The 12,054-nt window shown below is 43.5% G+C and overlaps 1 protein-coding gene and 1 long non-coding RNA gene across 2 annotated transcripts in view; one reads left to right on the top strand and one right to left on the bottom strand.

The window, feature by feature from the left end:
- The window catches only part of LOC119177294 (DNA topoisomerase I, mitochondrial), a 144,296-nt gene extending 141,825 nt beyond the window's left edge, over nt 1-2,471 (top strand). The window contains exon 18 of the mRNA XM_075878362.1: nt 1,975-2,471. Within this exon, the coding sequence (XP_075734477.1) occupies nt 1,975-2,077 (103 nt within the window). The 3' untranslated portion in view covers nt 2,078-2,471. The remainder of the gene's footprint in view (nt 1-1,974) is intronic.
- Nucleotides 2,472-10,667: 8,196 nt separating this feature from the next.
- On the bottom strand, nt 10,668-11,711 carry LOC142775891 (uncharacterized). The gene is made up of 2 exons (XR_012887126.1): nt 11,650-11,711; nt 10,668-11,373 (listed from the first exon to the last, which is right to left on the bottom strand). It is a non-coding gene; the product is annotated as an uncharacterized LOC142775891 (long non-coding RNA).
- Between the last annotated feature and the right edge of the window lie 343 nt (nt 11,712-12,054).

The following is a 12,054-nucleotide window of genomic DNA, read 5'->3' as shown; positions in this document are numbered from 1 at the left end:
TCTTAGCAGATTTGATGTTGCCTCATCATCACCAGCAGCTTTGTCTCTTTGCATGCTCTCCAAGACTTTTCTGACTTCTTCTATCATTACTTATGGAGTGTCATCTGCGTTACTTCTAGTTCTTATATTAAGGTTGTGGTTGTGACGGCTACTGTACATATCTTTGTAAAACTCCTCCACTAATTTTACTATGCTATTCATAATGGTAGTTACTTTGCCTTCCTCGTACCTTAGTGCATACATCTGGTTTTTGCCTACCTCAAGTTTTCTCTTCACTGCTTTGGCGCTTCCTTCGTTCTTCAGAGCGTGTTCAATTTCTCCATGTTATACCTTCTTAGATCGAATACCTTATGCTTATTAATCAACTTCGAAAGCTCTACTAACTCTATTTTGTCTGTTGTACTTGAGGCGTTGATGCTTTGATGCTTCTTAATGAGATTCTTCGTTTCCTGGGGCAGGTTGTGAGTGCCCTGTCTGAATACAGTACCTCCAACTTCCACTGCACATTCCGTAATGATACTCGTCAGATTATCATTCATTGTGTCAATGCTAAGGCTGTTTTTCTCGATAAGAGCCGAGTACCTGTGCTGAAGCGAGACTCTGAATTCCTGTACTTTCCATCTCGGTGCTAGCTCAATGATTGGCTTCTTGCGTATCAGTTTCGTTCCTTCTTCAAGTCTAGGCGAATTCTGGACCATACCATTCTATGGTCACTGCATTGTACCTTGCCAAGCACTTACGCATCCTGCACGATGCCTGGGTGTACACTCAGTGTAAAGTCTATTTTGTTCTTATTTTCGTCATTACGGCTCCTCCATGTCCACTTACGATTCCCTCGCTTTCGGTAGAAGGTAATCCGTAAATTATTGCGTTCTGCAAATTCTACTAGTAGCTCCCCTGTGGCATTTATTTTTTGTGCCGATGTCATAATCTCCTACTGCCTCGTGTCCAGCCTGTTTCTTTCCTACTTTTGCATTGAAGTCTCCCATCATACTGTGTTTTTACCTTACTCATTGCCGATTTCACGTCTTTGTAGAAGCTTTGAACTAATGCGTCATCGTAGCTGGATGTAGGTGCGTAAGCCTGTATCACCTTCATCTTGCATCTTATTGAGTTTAATTACGATACCTACCAACATTTCATTAATGCTATAGTATTCCTCTATGTTGCCAGCTATGTTTCCGTGGATAAAAAACCCCACTCCCAACTCTCTTCTGTCAGCCAAGCCCCGATAGCAAAGGACGTGCCTGTTCTGTAGCACTGTGTAGGCCTCATCTTTCCTTCTAACCTCACTGAGCCCTATTACATCCAATTTAATGCTGTCTAGCGTTAAACGTTGCCAAGTTCAGGTTCCAATGGCGGCCTGTTCGGATTCAGAGATTCTTAGCACCCTCTGCTGCGTTCCAGATCTGACTGCGGCCATAGTCAGTTGCATCGCAGCCACTGGCGACTGAGGGCCATGAGTTAATTGACGTATGCATGTGGGAGGTAGTGGCCAGATACTGCACCAGGGTGGCTAATCTTTCTCCGGTGAAGGAGTGTGTTACCGGCGGTGGTCACCATTGAGGCCGCACCCTAGGCCTCTTAATACAGTTCCATCTCCAGGCAGACTTTTTTTTTTAATTCGGTTGGGAACTACGCGGCACCGGGATTCAAACCACGGACCTCTTGCATGCGAGGCTGATGTTCTAACCACTACGCCATCGCTGCCTTTGAAGATTACTAAATTCAATTCATTATGCTTGCTTAATTTTTGGCTACTTTGGGTGTCACCGCTGCTAGTGTAAACACTTTCAAGGATGAGTTTGTCATTGCACCATTAAAAAAAAAAAGTACTTCAGTTTGATTGTTCAACCTTTAAGTGCATTTTAAGTTTGTCACTGTGTAAGTCCTTGCAGAATAATATTGTGTACATAAAGAGCAAAGATAGTATCATCACTTTACTAACGCTCATATTAAATAACACCTTTACAGGTGCAAGAAGTGGAATGTCCCTATTGACAAGATCTACAACAAGACTCAGAGGGACAAGTTTCGTTGGGCCATAGAGATGGCGGGTCCCGATTACAAGTTTTGAGCAGAGGCCTGTCTAGTAGCCACTATCATGTTGGTCCCATTGGGACTGAAGTGACAAGCAGCTCCTGCCCTCCTAGGTTTGAAGTGCTGGCCAAGCCAGACATTGGGTTCCCCCACAGTTCAACTCACTTAGGCACCACCAGAGGGGGAAGAGCAGAGGGGGGCAGAGCCCTTCTTCCCACTCCTGTTCCCACCAGCCATCTTCTCACTGTCCCATAGCTGTGGAAAGGGAAACTGCACCATAGCCAGATTACTTCATTTCAGGTGTGTCTGTCTGCTCAACGTGATGTTGTTTGTTTGACCTCACTATCTTTATTCCCACCCTTCATGTGACCATTGCCTCTTGTTTTTCTTCTCTTGCTTGCTGTGTGTGTTATGAGGGAATAGAACCTCACTATCTTTATTCCCACCCTTCATGTGACCATTGCCTTTTGTTTTTCTTCTCTTGCTTGCTGTGTGTTATCAGGGGAATAGAGTGGAAAGAAATATAATTCCTGGGAGCACTGCTGTTTTATGTTTTACTTTTAAGCTAGAAAAATCTTTTATTTATGGCTGCGAACCCTTTGGTATGCTGCATGTATGTAAAACAATTTTGACTTCCTCCTATGTTGTCTGTTGCCTTGACTGGAGGCAAAATGTCCAAAGTACACATTGTCAGTGTTATGTTGTGTTGTTTTTGTGTGCATGCATGTGTGTAAGTGCAGATATTTCATCTGGCCTTATCAAAGCAGCCCCACTGTGAATGCTGTTGCAGATTACTTTCTGTATGAATATTTAAATATTTGACCACTAGAAACAATTACGACCAAGACAGCATTGTAAGAATACTGGCATGGGACTATTGTGGTGTGCTTCAAATTACGTTCAATACTGGGAGCAAAGCAGAGTATCAATGCATAGTCAAGCAGTTACAGAAGCAGCCTGCATTGGTATGATTATTGCAGACAAAAGTAATGAACCTTGAGCCTCGTGGGATCTGCAAAGTATGTAGTAAGTTTCCAGTTTTATTTTATGTTCATTCTAGTAATATGGGTGCACTAGATTTTAGGTACAAGTGTCATTACTATCAGCATATGAAACCTTACACCAAACTCGCACATGATCATCAATTTACACTAGCACTGATTTTTCAAGTACTTGTATCTTGTGCTGATGCATTGGTTTAGCCATTCATCTGCATTGTCTGGACAAAAATACTGGCAGTGGTGCTCTTTTTTTCTTTCAGGATCATCTGTAACGTGCATTATTCATTTCCAAGCATTGTCTACCATATCAGCAGTAAAGGTTAAAACAAAAAGTGTGTGTGTGTGTGTGTCTGTCTTGTGCTCCTTGAGATTTCAGGGTGCGTGTGTAAGACCGTCGTGGCTGGGAGCTGAGCAGGCAGGTGGTGTCGCGCGTAGTCTTATGCTAGGCATTCTACTGTACACAAGTAATCTTGAGGGTGGGTCGGAAAGGAACGGCATGTCTGGTGCGCGCTACTCTTGGCCATGCCCTTGCTTTTGTGCACTTCACTTATATTTATTAGTACCTTCATGTATTGTCGTGTGCAGGTTTAATGTACTGTGCACTTTACTCGAGCTGATCACTTCAAAAAGGTATACCAGAGTGGCACAGCAACTTCACATTGGGAAAAAGATTTTGCGACATGCAACACATTTCATGCTTTCAGCAACCGCTTTGGTTCGGTTTCCTATAATTGTACTGAAGAAATGATGTTATGTGCGCTTTGTTTCGGCTATTGTTCTAGCCATATATGGTTTGCTTCTTATTCGAATGACAACAGTAGTTTTCATGCATATTGATAAAATAGCTACAACGTAAAAACAAGTGACCGGTGACCAAAGCAGCAAAATCGCTGCTAGCATTTGAAATGCCGCGATGGGTACATAGATCGTTCCTGCCACTCATTTTTGGCATGCTCGTGAGTAACACTTTGTCGGTGACATTTTTCTGCCCAAGTCATTGATTACTTTCTTTTTAGTTTGTAGCTGTGCGTCTTTATATGCCAGCCTGCATATACCCAACTAATGCTAGTGATATTGTGGGGGATGAGGGCGAATGCATGTTAACTATTTTTTTTCTAAATATATCTTGTCCTTAGCCAGTGCTTGGCTTTATCGCTGCCTTTTGCGTATACAAGTCTTCTTGGCTGCTTCATAATCGATTGTTTCCCGAGTTCTCGTGCTTACCTTGACATTAAACTGTATTGAAGTATATTTCGTTTTCCTGATTTGTATGAGTGGAAAGCATCTGTAGGACAATGCAAGACTGCTATTGACAATTCAGCCTGGCACGTGAAGTCATGCAGAATGGCAATGTGAGCCGTCGAAGATAACAGACAGCATACCCGTGCTTGTGAAGTACACTACAAAATGTAAATAGCACAAATTTTATATGGGGGAAAAAAAATGACAGACAAAAGCTGCTTAAACTGAAAATTTTATTGCACACGAATTGTATATAGAAAGGAAAAATTTTGTCAGAAATATAAAGGCGTCTCTGTGCTTATGTCTCCATTTAAAAAATTCACGTTTCCGTTTCGTAGTGTATAACTTGGTTGTACCCCCTTATAAGAGATAGCTGGTTATCGGAGACCCCAGTGCACATAATAGCGAAGTAGAGGATCAGAAAATGAGAATGTAGTGTCTGCTTATAAGCGACTTCGTATAAGCAACAAGAACTACACCCATGTGTGCGTCTCTTGTAAAGGGGTTCAACTGTATAGTCCGAAACTTCTACTGTATCAGGTCCACTATCGCGCTTGGAGGCAACGACGGCAGGTGCTCGTTCGCTTACTCAGTCAATGTTCATCAAAGTCGTTTGCAGTTCCTCTCGCTCTGAAGGCCTGATCACGTGAACCTGTTGCAGCGCCTGGCTTTTCTGACACGACGCCATGCCCTCTCTCAATGGGGAGAGGGCGCGGCGTCGCGTCAAACCACGCGCCGACGCGCTGCAATAGGTGCGTGCGGTCAGACCTTCGGAAAAGCCGAGGTAAGCACGGCACGTTTAAGCTGCGCGCTCGACGAAAAAAAAAAAAAAGTGAGCATATCCACGTAGTGAATCATGATTGGGGCGAAGCTTCGTGGAATTTCAGCTCAGCCGTGCGTCCGTCTGTCTGCCTTCCTATAAAACTAAACTACACACGTCCACGCCCTCTAGTGATCACTTCGCATACTGCATGCTCCCTACGGGACCAGAGTAGGGTGGCTAGCGCATAGGTCCGCCATCTTGCCTGGTTAGCATAGATATGCGGTGAAGACGCGCTGTTTTTGCAGGTGACTTGCCTAATGTAACTGCAACACAATTCGAGCATATATTTTTCATCGGTTCTTTCGGTGCTGTGGAATGCGCTGATATCGCTGCCCAAGTGGCACCGCCGAAATCGACGCTGTTATAATTTGAATTCACGGGACAAACTACCTTGATTTCATGCTACAGTGAACCACATTACCCATTTTTGTTACGGGAAGTGACGTTATGTCATGTGACGTGACGACAAAGACCGTTCGCTTTTGAGTGGCTTGAGACTAAAAGTAGCGTGTATTCATATATGGTGGCAGCTAGGTCATACGAGTGCATGCTAAAAGCAACGAAACCCTCTTAATGCTTTTTCAGAAAGAAATCATTCCAGAGTCTAAATAAACTATTTTCAGAAGGAACATGACACTTAGTCTGTGAACGAGAGTATGGTACGCAAACAACTAAAGATAGAAAGACATGCTGTGTTTTTAGCGAGCCAAAAATGCGACATGGGGCAGACGCCGGCGTTGACGTCGAACGCATCTTGCATGCAAGCCGAGAAATGACCCCGCCCAAAGCATATGTGTGTATCTTACATAGTATGACCATGGGAGTCATATATGGTGGGAGAGTCACCCCGCCCAAAGCATATGTGTGTATCTTACATAGTGTGACCATGGGAGTCATATATGGTGGGAGCATCTGCTACCCGACGCACGCGATTCATAGCAACCATGCGAACGACGCCATTTAAATGAGCGGTAGCGACGTGTTGTGTGAAATCCATCATAAGGGAAGCTTTCCGGTACGTCGTTATGAGACGCGTGCTGTTATTGGAAGGGGTCTTTTGATGTCAGCAGGTGAGTTAAATGCGAAAGAAAACGCTCTTCTTCATTGTCTGCTCGAGTTTTGAACTTTGAGGACTCATAATTTAATTAAGCGTACACTAATTTTTATTATTCTTGTTGCATTTGTCTCGGTAATCATCATTACGCGCTTTCCGATGCTAAATAAAGCTGTCTTAAAGGGCCACTCACCAGGTTTGACAATTTTGAGCTGACTAGTGCAATGTGTCGACGAGGTGTTCATGATCACGTCTGCCAAAATTCGCAACGCTATGGGCCGCAGAAATGAATCAAATTTCAAGAATGCTGCTCCCCCTCCCTCCTGCCGGCGTGCCCAGAGAATGAGGGCATGAAGCGCGCGTATGAATGGCCCTACGTACATGGCAATGCAGTGAGGTTGGTCCTCTACGTAGACGACTCTGCTCTGACGTTGCAAACAGTGGCACGTGGCATGACGAAAATTATTTGACACGGCATGCGTAGTTTACGTGATTTGTTGCTTGAAGAGAATAATAAAGCTCTAGATAAATAATGAGACACAATAAGGGAATGTGAGCGTCTTTTTTCGATTTTTCCCCCGTGAATTGCAACGAGATATGGGGCTAATGTGTCGACGTTTCGCATGCGTTCGTGTACTCGCGGTCAGCTCATCGAGTAGAAGATCGCCGTGGAACGCTCCTACGCTTTCGCGCACTCATTGTGCTCATCTATTCTACTGCGTCTAAGCCAGCGTATCCAAACCATCCCGTAGAAACAGGCAGAAGACCACAAAATAACCCTGGTCAACAAAGCAACGCCGCTCGCGTGCTCGGGGGCTAAACATGTTTGGGCACTTCATGCGCATGTGACCTCTTGGTCCGATGTCTGAGAGGATGGGGAAGAGATTTGGCTTGCGAAAACTACGCGGAGGAGCGGCAGGGGTTTCGAGCTCGTGTCCTCTCATCCTCGTTTCGCGCCGCTTCAAAAAACCCGTTTTCTCCGCTCATGATGAGCTGATTCAAAAAGTTTTTGTGGCAAAATGTTCCTTATTTGACACCCAACAACTTCCACTGTCTGACTAAAATTTGGTATAGGGCCTGGTGAGTGGCCCTTTAAATGTTTAGGAGGGCCCCTTTAAGCCTGTCCCCAGTGGGCGTGCCTTGTGTCAACGACCGGCGAAGTAACAAGAAACACCAGCTTTCCCCCATCCTGTGCTCAACGTGCTCACCCCCACACTTGCCTTACCCACATCCTCCTCGAATGCCCGGCCGACCCTCCTCACGCGACATTGCATTCCAGCACCATTGCAGCCGGTGACTGCAGCGCCAGGGCGAGTCATGGTGCGAACTAATTCGAGTGGCCGCGCCCTAGGTGCTTTTCTGCCGACTGCGCGCTACCTAGGCATCCAAATCGCGCGAAGATCCCTAAGCGCATCAAGTGCCAACCACTGGTACGCGTATGCACGCACCTACGTGTCAAAAGCGTCTAGTCGCACCTAAGGAGGAAAAGGGCGTGCACCCACTGGCACATGTCAACCGCGTTGACGCCCACGCGTCCAAGGCCGATGCACAATGTTGCTTGATCTTTTGGCTTAGAACTGTCCAAGTTAATACACATTAAAAAATTGATAGTGCTTCACCCACCACTGTTTAGGCTATTTTAGAAGTAATTGACATTCCAGTACCCAAAGTAACTACAGCGGCATGCACCAAAAATCAACATCGGTGCGTGTGCCGCGCCCGCAAATGAACATTTGTGTCTAGGATACTGTACTTCTATCATAGGCATGTGCAGGGTTCTCCTTAAGGGGGAGGGGGCAAAAGTTTGTTGTAGTGCGCCCTTCCTATTATGTCCATTTAGGGGCTGAATTAGCGCTCCCTCCCAATTATGTCAATATATAGAGTTAACATTGAGCCCCTCCTCTCTTCTGTGAATGAGGAGGCGGCTGCCCTCCTAATCAGGTTTACAAACCACTGGGCTTCTATACCTGCTCTACCAAATTTCTTAACAATATTGGGAAAATGCTGGTAGCTTCAGTACATTTGCACTTCTTATTTTATAGCACTCAACTTAATCATGCCTGAAACTTCATGATCTGACAGATTTAAGTCATAAAACTACAAGTGGGGCCAGAGTAGCAGGCTTTTGGCTGATGTGTGTCTTAGAAATAACCTCTAATGCAACAAAGCTCACCTTGTTCTTATTGATGCAACAGGTATTGGTCATAAGATAAAAAGCAAATACTGCGTAAAATGCCTTTGGGCATTTTACATAGTCGAATTGTGCTCTAATACAACTAACTGCGCGACATATCATGATGTGACAGATATCTGTCATAATATTGGAACGGAACCCTGTATGGAAGACTTCTGGACGTTGTCTTTAGTCAAAGTATTCTCTAAAAGGTCAAACCGCACACAACTGCTCATGAAGTCGCAGATAGTGGTCACAATATTGGAACTGAGCCCTGTATGGAATACTTTTAGTTGTCTTTGCTCAAAGTATTCTCTAAAGCAACAAACCACACCCAACTGTTTATGAAGTCACAGATATTGGTCATAATATTGGAACTGAACCCTGGATTGAAGACTTCTGTACCTTGTCTTTAGTCAAAGTATTCTCTAAAACGACAAACCGCACACAACTGTTCATGAAGTCTCGGATATCGGTCATAATATTGGAACTTAACACTGTATGAAAGACTTCTGGACATTGTCTTTAGTCAAAGTATTGTCTAAAGTGACGAACTGAACCCAACTGTTCATGAAGTCCCAGATATCGGTCACAATATTGGAACTGATCTGTGTATAAAAGAATTCTGGACGTTGTCTTTAGTCAAAGTATTCTCTAAAACGACAAACCGAACATAACTCTCATGAAGTCGCAGATATTGGTCATAATGTTGGAATTGAACCCTGTATAGAAGGCTTTCGAATGTTGTCTGCAACCAAAATGTTCTCCAATGCAACAACCCACACCTACTCTTCATGATATGACGGATTTAGGTCATGAGACTGTAATTGTACACTGTGCAGAGGGCTTTCGAATGATAAGCGTATCGGAAATATCCTCTAATGCAATGAACCGCACCTCGCTCTTAATGATACAACAGATACTGGTCATAGGAATGGAACCAAGCATTACATATAATGTCTTTGGGCATTTTTTGTGGTACAAATATGCTTTAATGCAATTAACTGTACCTGAAACCTCATGATAAGACAGATATTGGTCATAGCACTGCAACTGAACCCTGTATGGAATACTTCTGGATGTTGTCTATAGTTTAAGTATTCTGTTAAACGACAAACTGTACCCAACTCTTCATGAAGTCACAGATATCGGTCATAATACTGGAACTGAACCCTGTATGGAAGGCAGTCAAAATGTTCTCCAATGCAATAAAACACAACTGACACTTCATTATGCAACAGATAGTGATCAGATTGGAACCAAGCACAGCGTGGAACACTTTCAGATGGTATATTTATTTATTTTCAAATACGGCAGCCCAATGTGAGGCTACTGCAGAAGTGGTGTACATATATACAAAATGAAAGCATTCAAACAGTGATATCACAGTAAGTGTGCCAACGTAAACAAATATCACTACCCCCCGAGTGCACCCCAATAAGAAATGAGAGAAACAGAACATTAATATGATACAAGTGCCTCCAAAAAGTCAGACACACTGGTATCACGAACAAAGCCAAGGAGATCATTCCAGTGTTCGACAACTTTATTTGAACGTGTTGGAGAGCACTACAAATGACTTCTAGGCTGGACTGTCATTGCAGATCAGTGCTTTGTTAGAGGTTTCTGCACTTTGCTGCTAGTTTCAATTTGTACAAGTGCATCTGACACTTCTTGATGAGACAGAAATTGATTTTGAGACGGCAGCCAAGCACTGTGGCTTTCACATGTCATAAATAGTCAAAATACCCTAGAATGTAATAAAGCATGCCCAAAATTTTTGATCGGACAGATACCGGTCATAGGATTGCACCAGAGCACCATATAGAAGTTTTGGCAAATTTCTTAACATAGCCTAACTGAATGTGCTTAAGTGCATGCATATATAGTCCAAGTTAATGTGTATACTAAAAACCTGAAAAGAAATGAAGCAGTCCTTGGAAACACATACAAAGATTCAATGTTTGAAACCATCTAATAATATATTCAGCTCATTACAGTCTAGAGGAACAGATAAATACATGTGCAGTTCTGAAAGATCTCATAAATCACATGAGGTACTTTTTGCATTTCTTCTATACAAAGTGCAGTACAGTACTAGTGCACCTTCATTTTTTCTGTGCATACATGTGGTGACCTTCTCTTCCTATTATTGTGTCATCGTGCAGCTAATTTCAAATCAGGCGCTTCTCGCAAGGTTTTCAGTTATCTGTCTAGCTGTAAACAAAACGCGTGTTATATTATCCCCTTCAGGCGCGAATTAAATCTGGCAACGTGAAATTTTTTTTTGTCCATAATTTCAATATTTAAGCCTTTTAAAGTAAGAAACTCGAAACAAATGCCAAATATGTTTATTGGTTCAATTTTTACTCAGCGTCCACATTTGTGGACATTGCGCCTCAAAGCAGTAATATTAGTGAAAAGCGACAAAGAAGAAAACACGCTTTCCATTTAAATTCGAAATAACTTCTTTCAAAGTAATGTTGAGAGAAGTTACCAGAAAAAGTCTATTTAGTGTGAAAGAGGTAGAAGCAGTCATTCTGCGATGTCAGGCAAAGAAAAATGTCACACTTCCTGCAGCGGACGCGGCTCTTGGATGAGCATCCATCCCTCCTGCAGCGTTGTGCGTTGGGTATGTTCATTTGCTGTGGCCAGTGCTGGATGCCGTCATAGCGAAGAGTGCTCACTGGCAGGGGTGACGCATTGGGTGCCTTCCTTTTCATCACCTGGGGGTTCTCACTGCTTGGTCGCCCACGCTTTTTCTGGGGCTTGTTGACGCTCAGCTGATGAGGATGATGATCCTTGATAGTCTGGCGCACACCCACAAAGGGGGATCGGCCAAGAACCGGGCGGCAGGATCTTAACTAACAGGCTAATGGTTTTTCAAACAAAACGTAATTTTGTGTTCTCTTCATTCTCTTCCTCCCTTTCGTCGTCCGAAATGTCTCCATCGGAAACATCTCCATTGGCTATTTTTTAAGGACGTCTTCTGCTGTTTCACCGTCGACTTTTTGTCGTCTCGATGCATGATCTTGAACTCCTGGTGACAAAAATTATTAACGTAAACATCATTTGATGCTGCCGGAAGTGAAACACAGAGAAATAGCAGCCTTTCAACAAAGGAGGCACTGAAGCGCAGTGTCCACGTTCGTGGACGCGAAATTTAGCTGAACCTTTCTGTCATTACAAATGATTTCCTATTGCCAAAATATTTTTAAAAGGCATGCGGGATATCTTAGTTATTACTGACAAATGCAAAATTTCACGTCAGCTAAAAAGGTACGAAGTAAACGATAAAAACATCAGAGCCACTTACGCGTCCCGCCATAGAAAGTGGAGGCGTCCATTTTGACTTTTGTTTACGATGTTATTTTGAACCATGACCTACTACACTCCTGACCTGCCCAGAGAGCACCTCTTCCAGCGCCCACGTTCTAGTTCATACCTTCTGCCGCTAGGGCCGTAACTTAGGAGCACTGTGGCGCTAGTCAGCACCTGTTCGCTGACGTCAGCTTGAGTGTTCGTGGTCATATTTCGGCCAACAGAGCACTCATATTGCGTAATTATTATGCACTAATGAAAAATAATTTTGAAACAAATATTTCAAAAGTCATTCACAAATTCTTTGCAATTAAATGGACGCAACATCACATATGCTGTCCTACACTATGTAAGTCTACGGATTCTCGCATTTGTCCACCAGTGTGCAATAAATTTTTCG

Source organism: Rhipicephalus microplus, chromosome X, assembly GCF_043290135.1.
Source record: "Rhipicephalus microplus isolate Deutch F79 chromosome X, USDA_Rmic, whole genome shotgun sequence".
NCBI classification, from domain to species: domain Eukaryota; kingdom Metazoa; phylum Arthropoda; class Arachnida; order Ixodida; family Ixodidae; genus Rhipicephalus; species Rhipicephalus microplus.
This window is presented reverse-complemented; position numbering and strand designations above follow the sequence as displayed.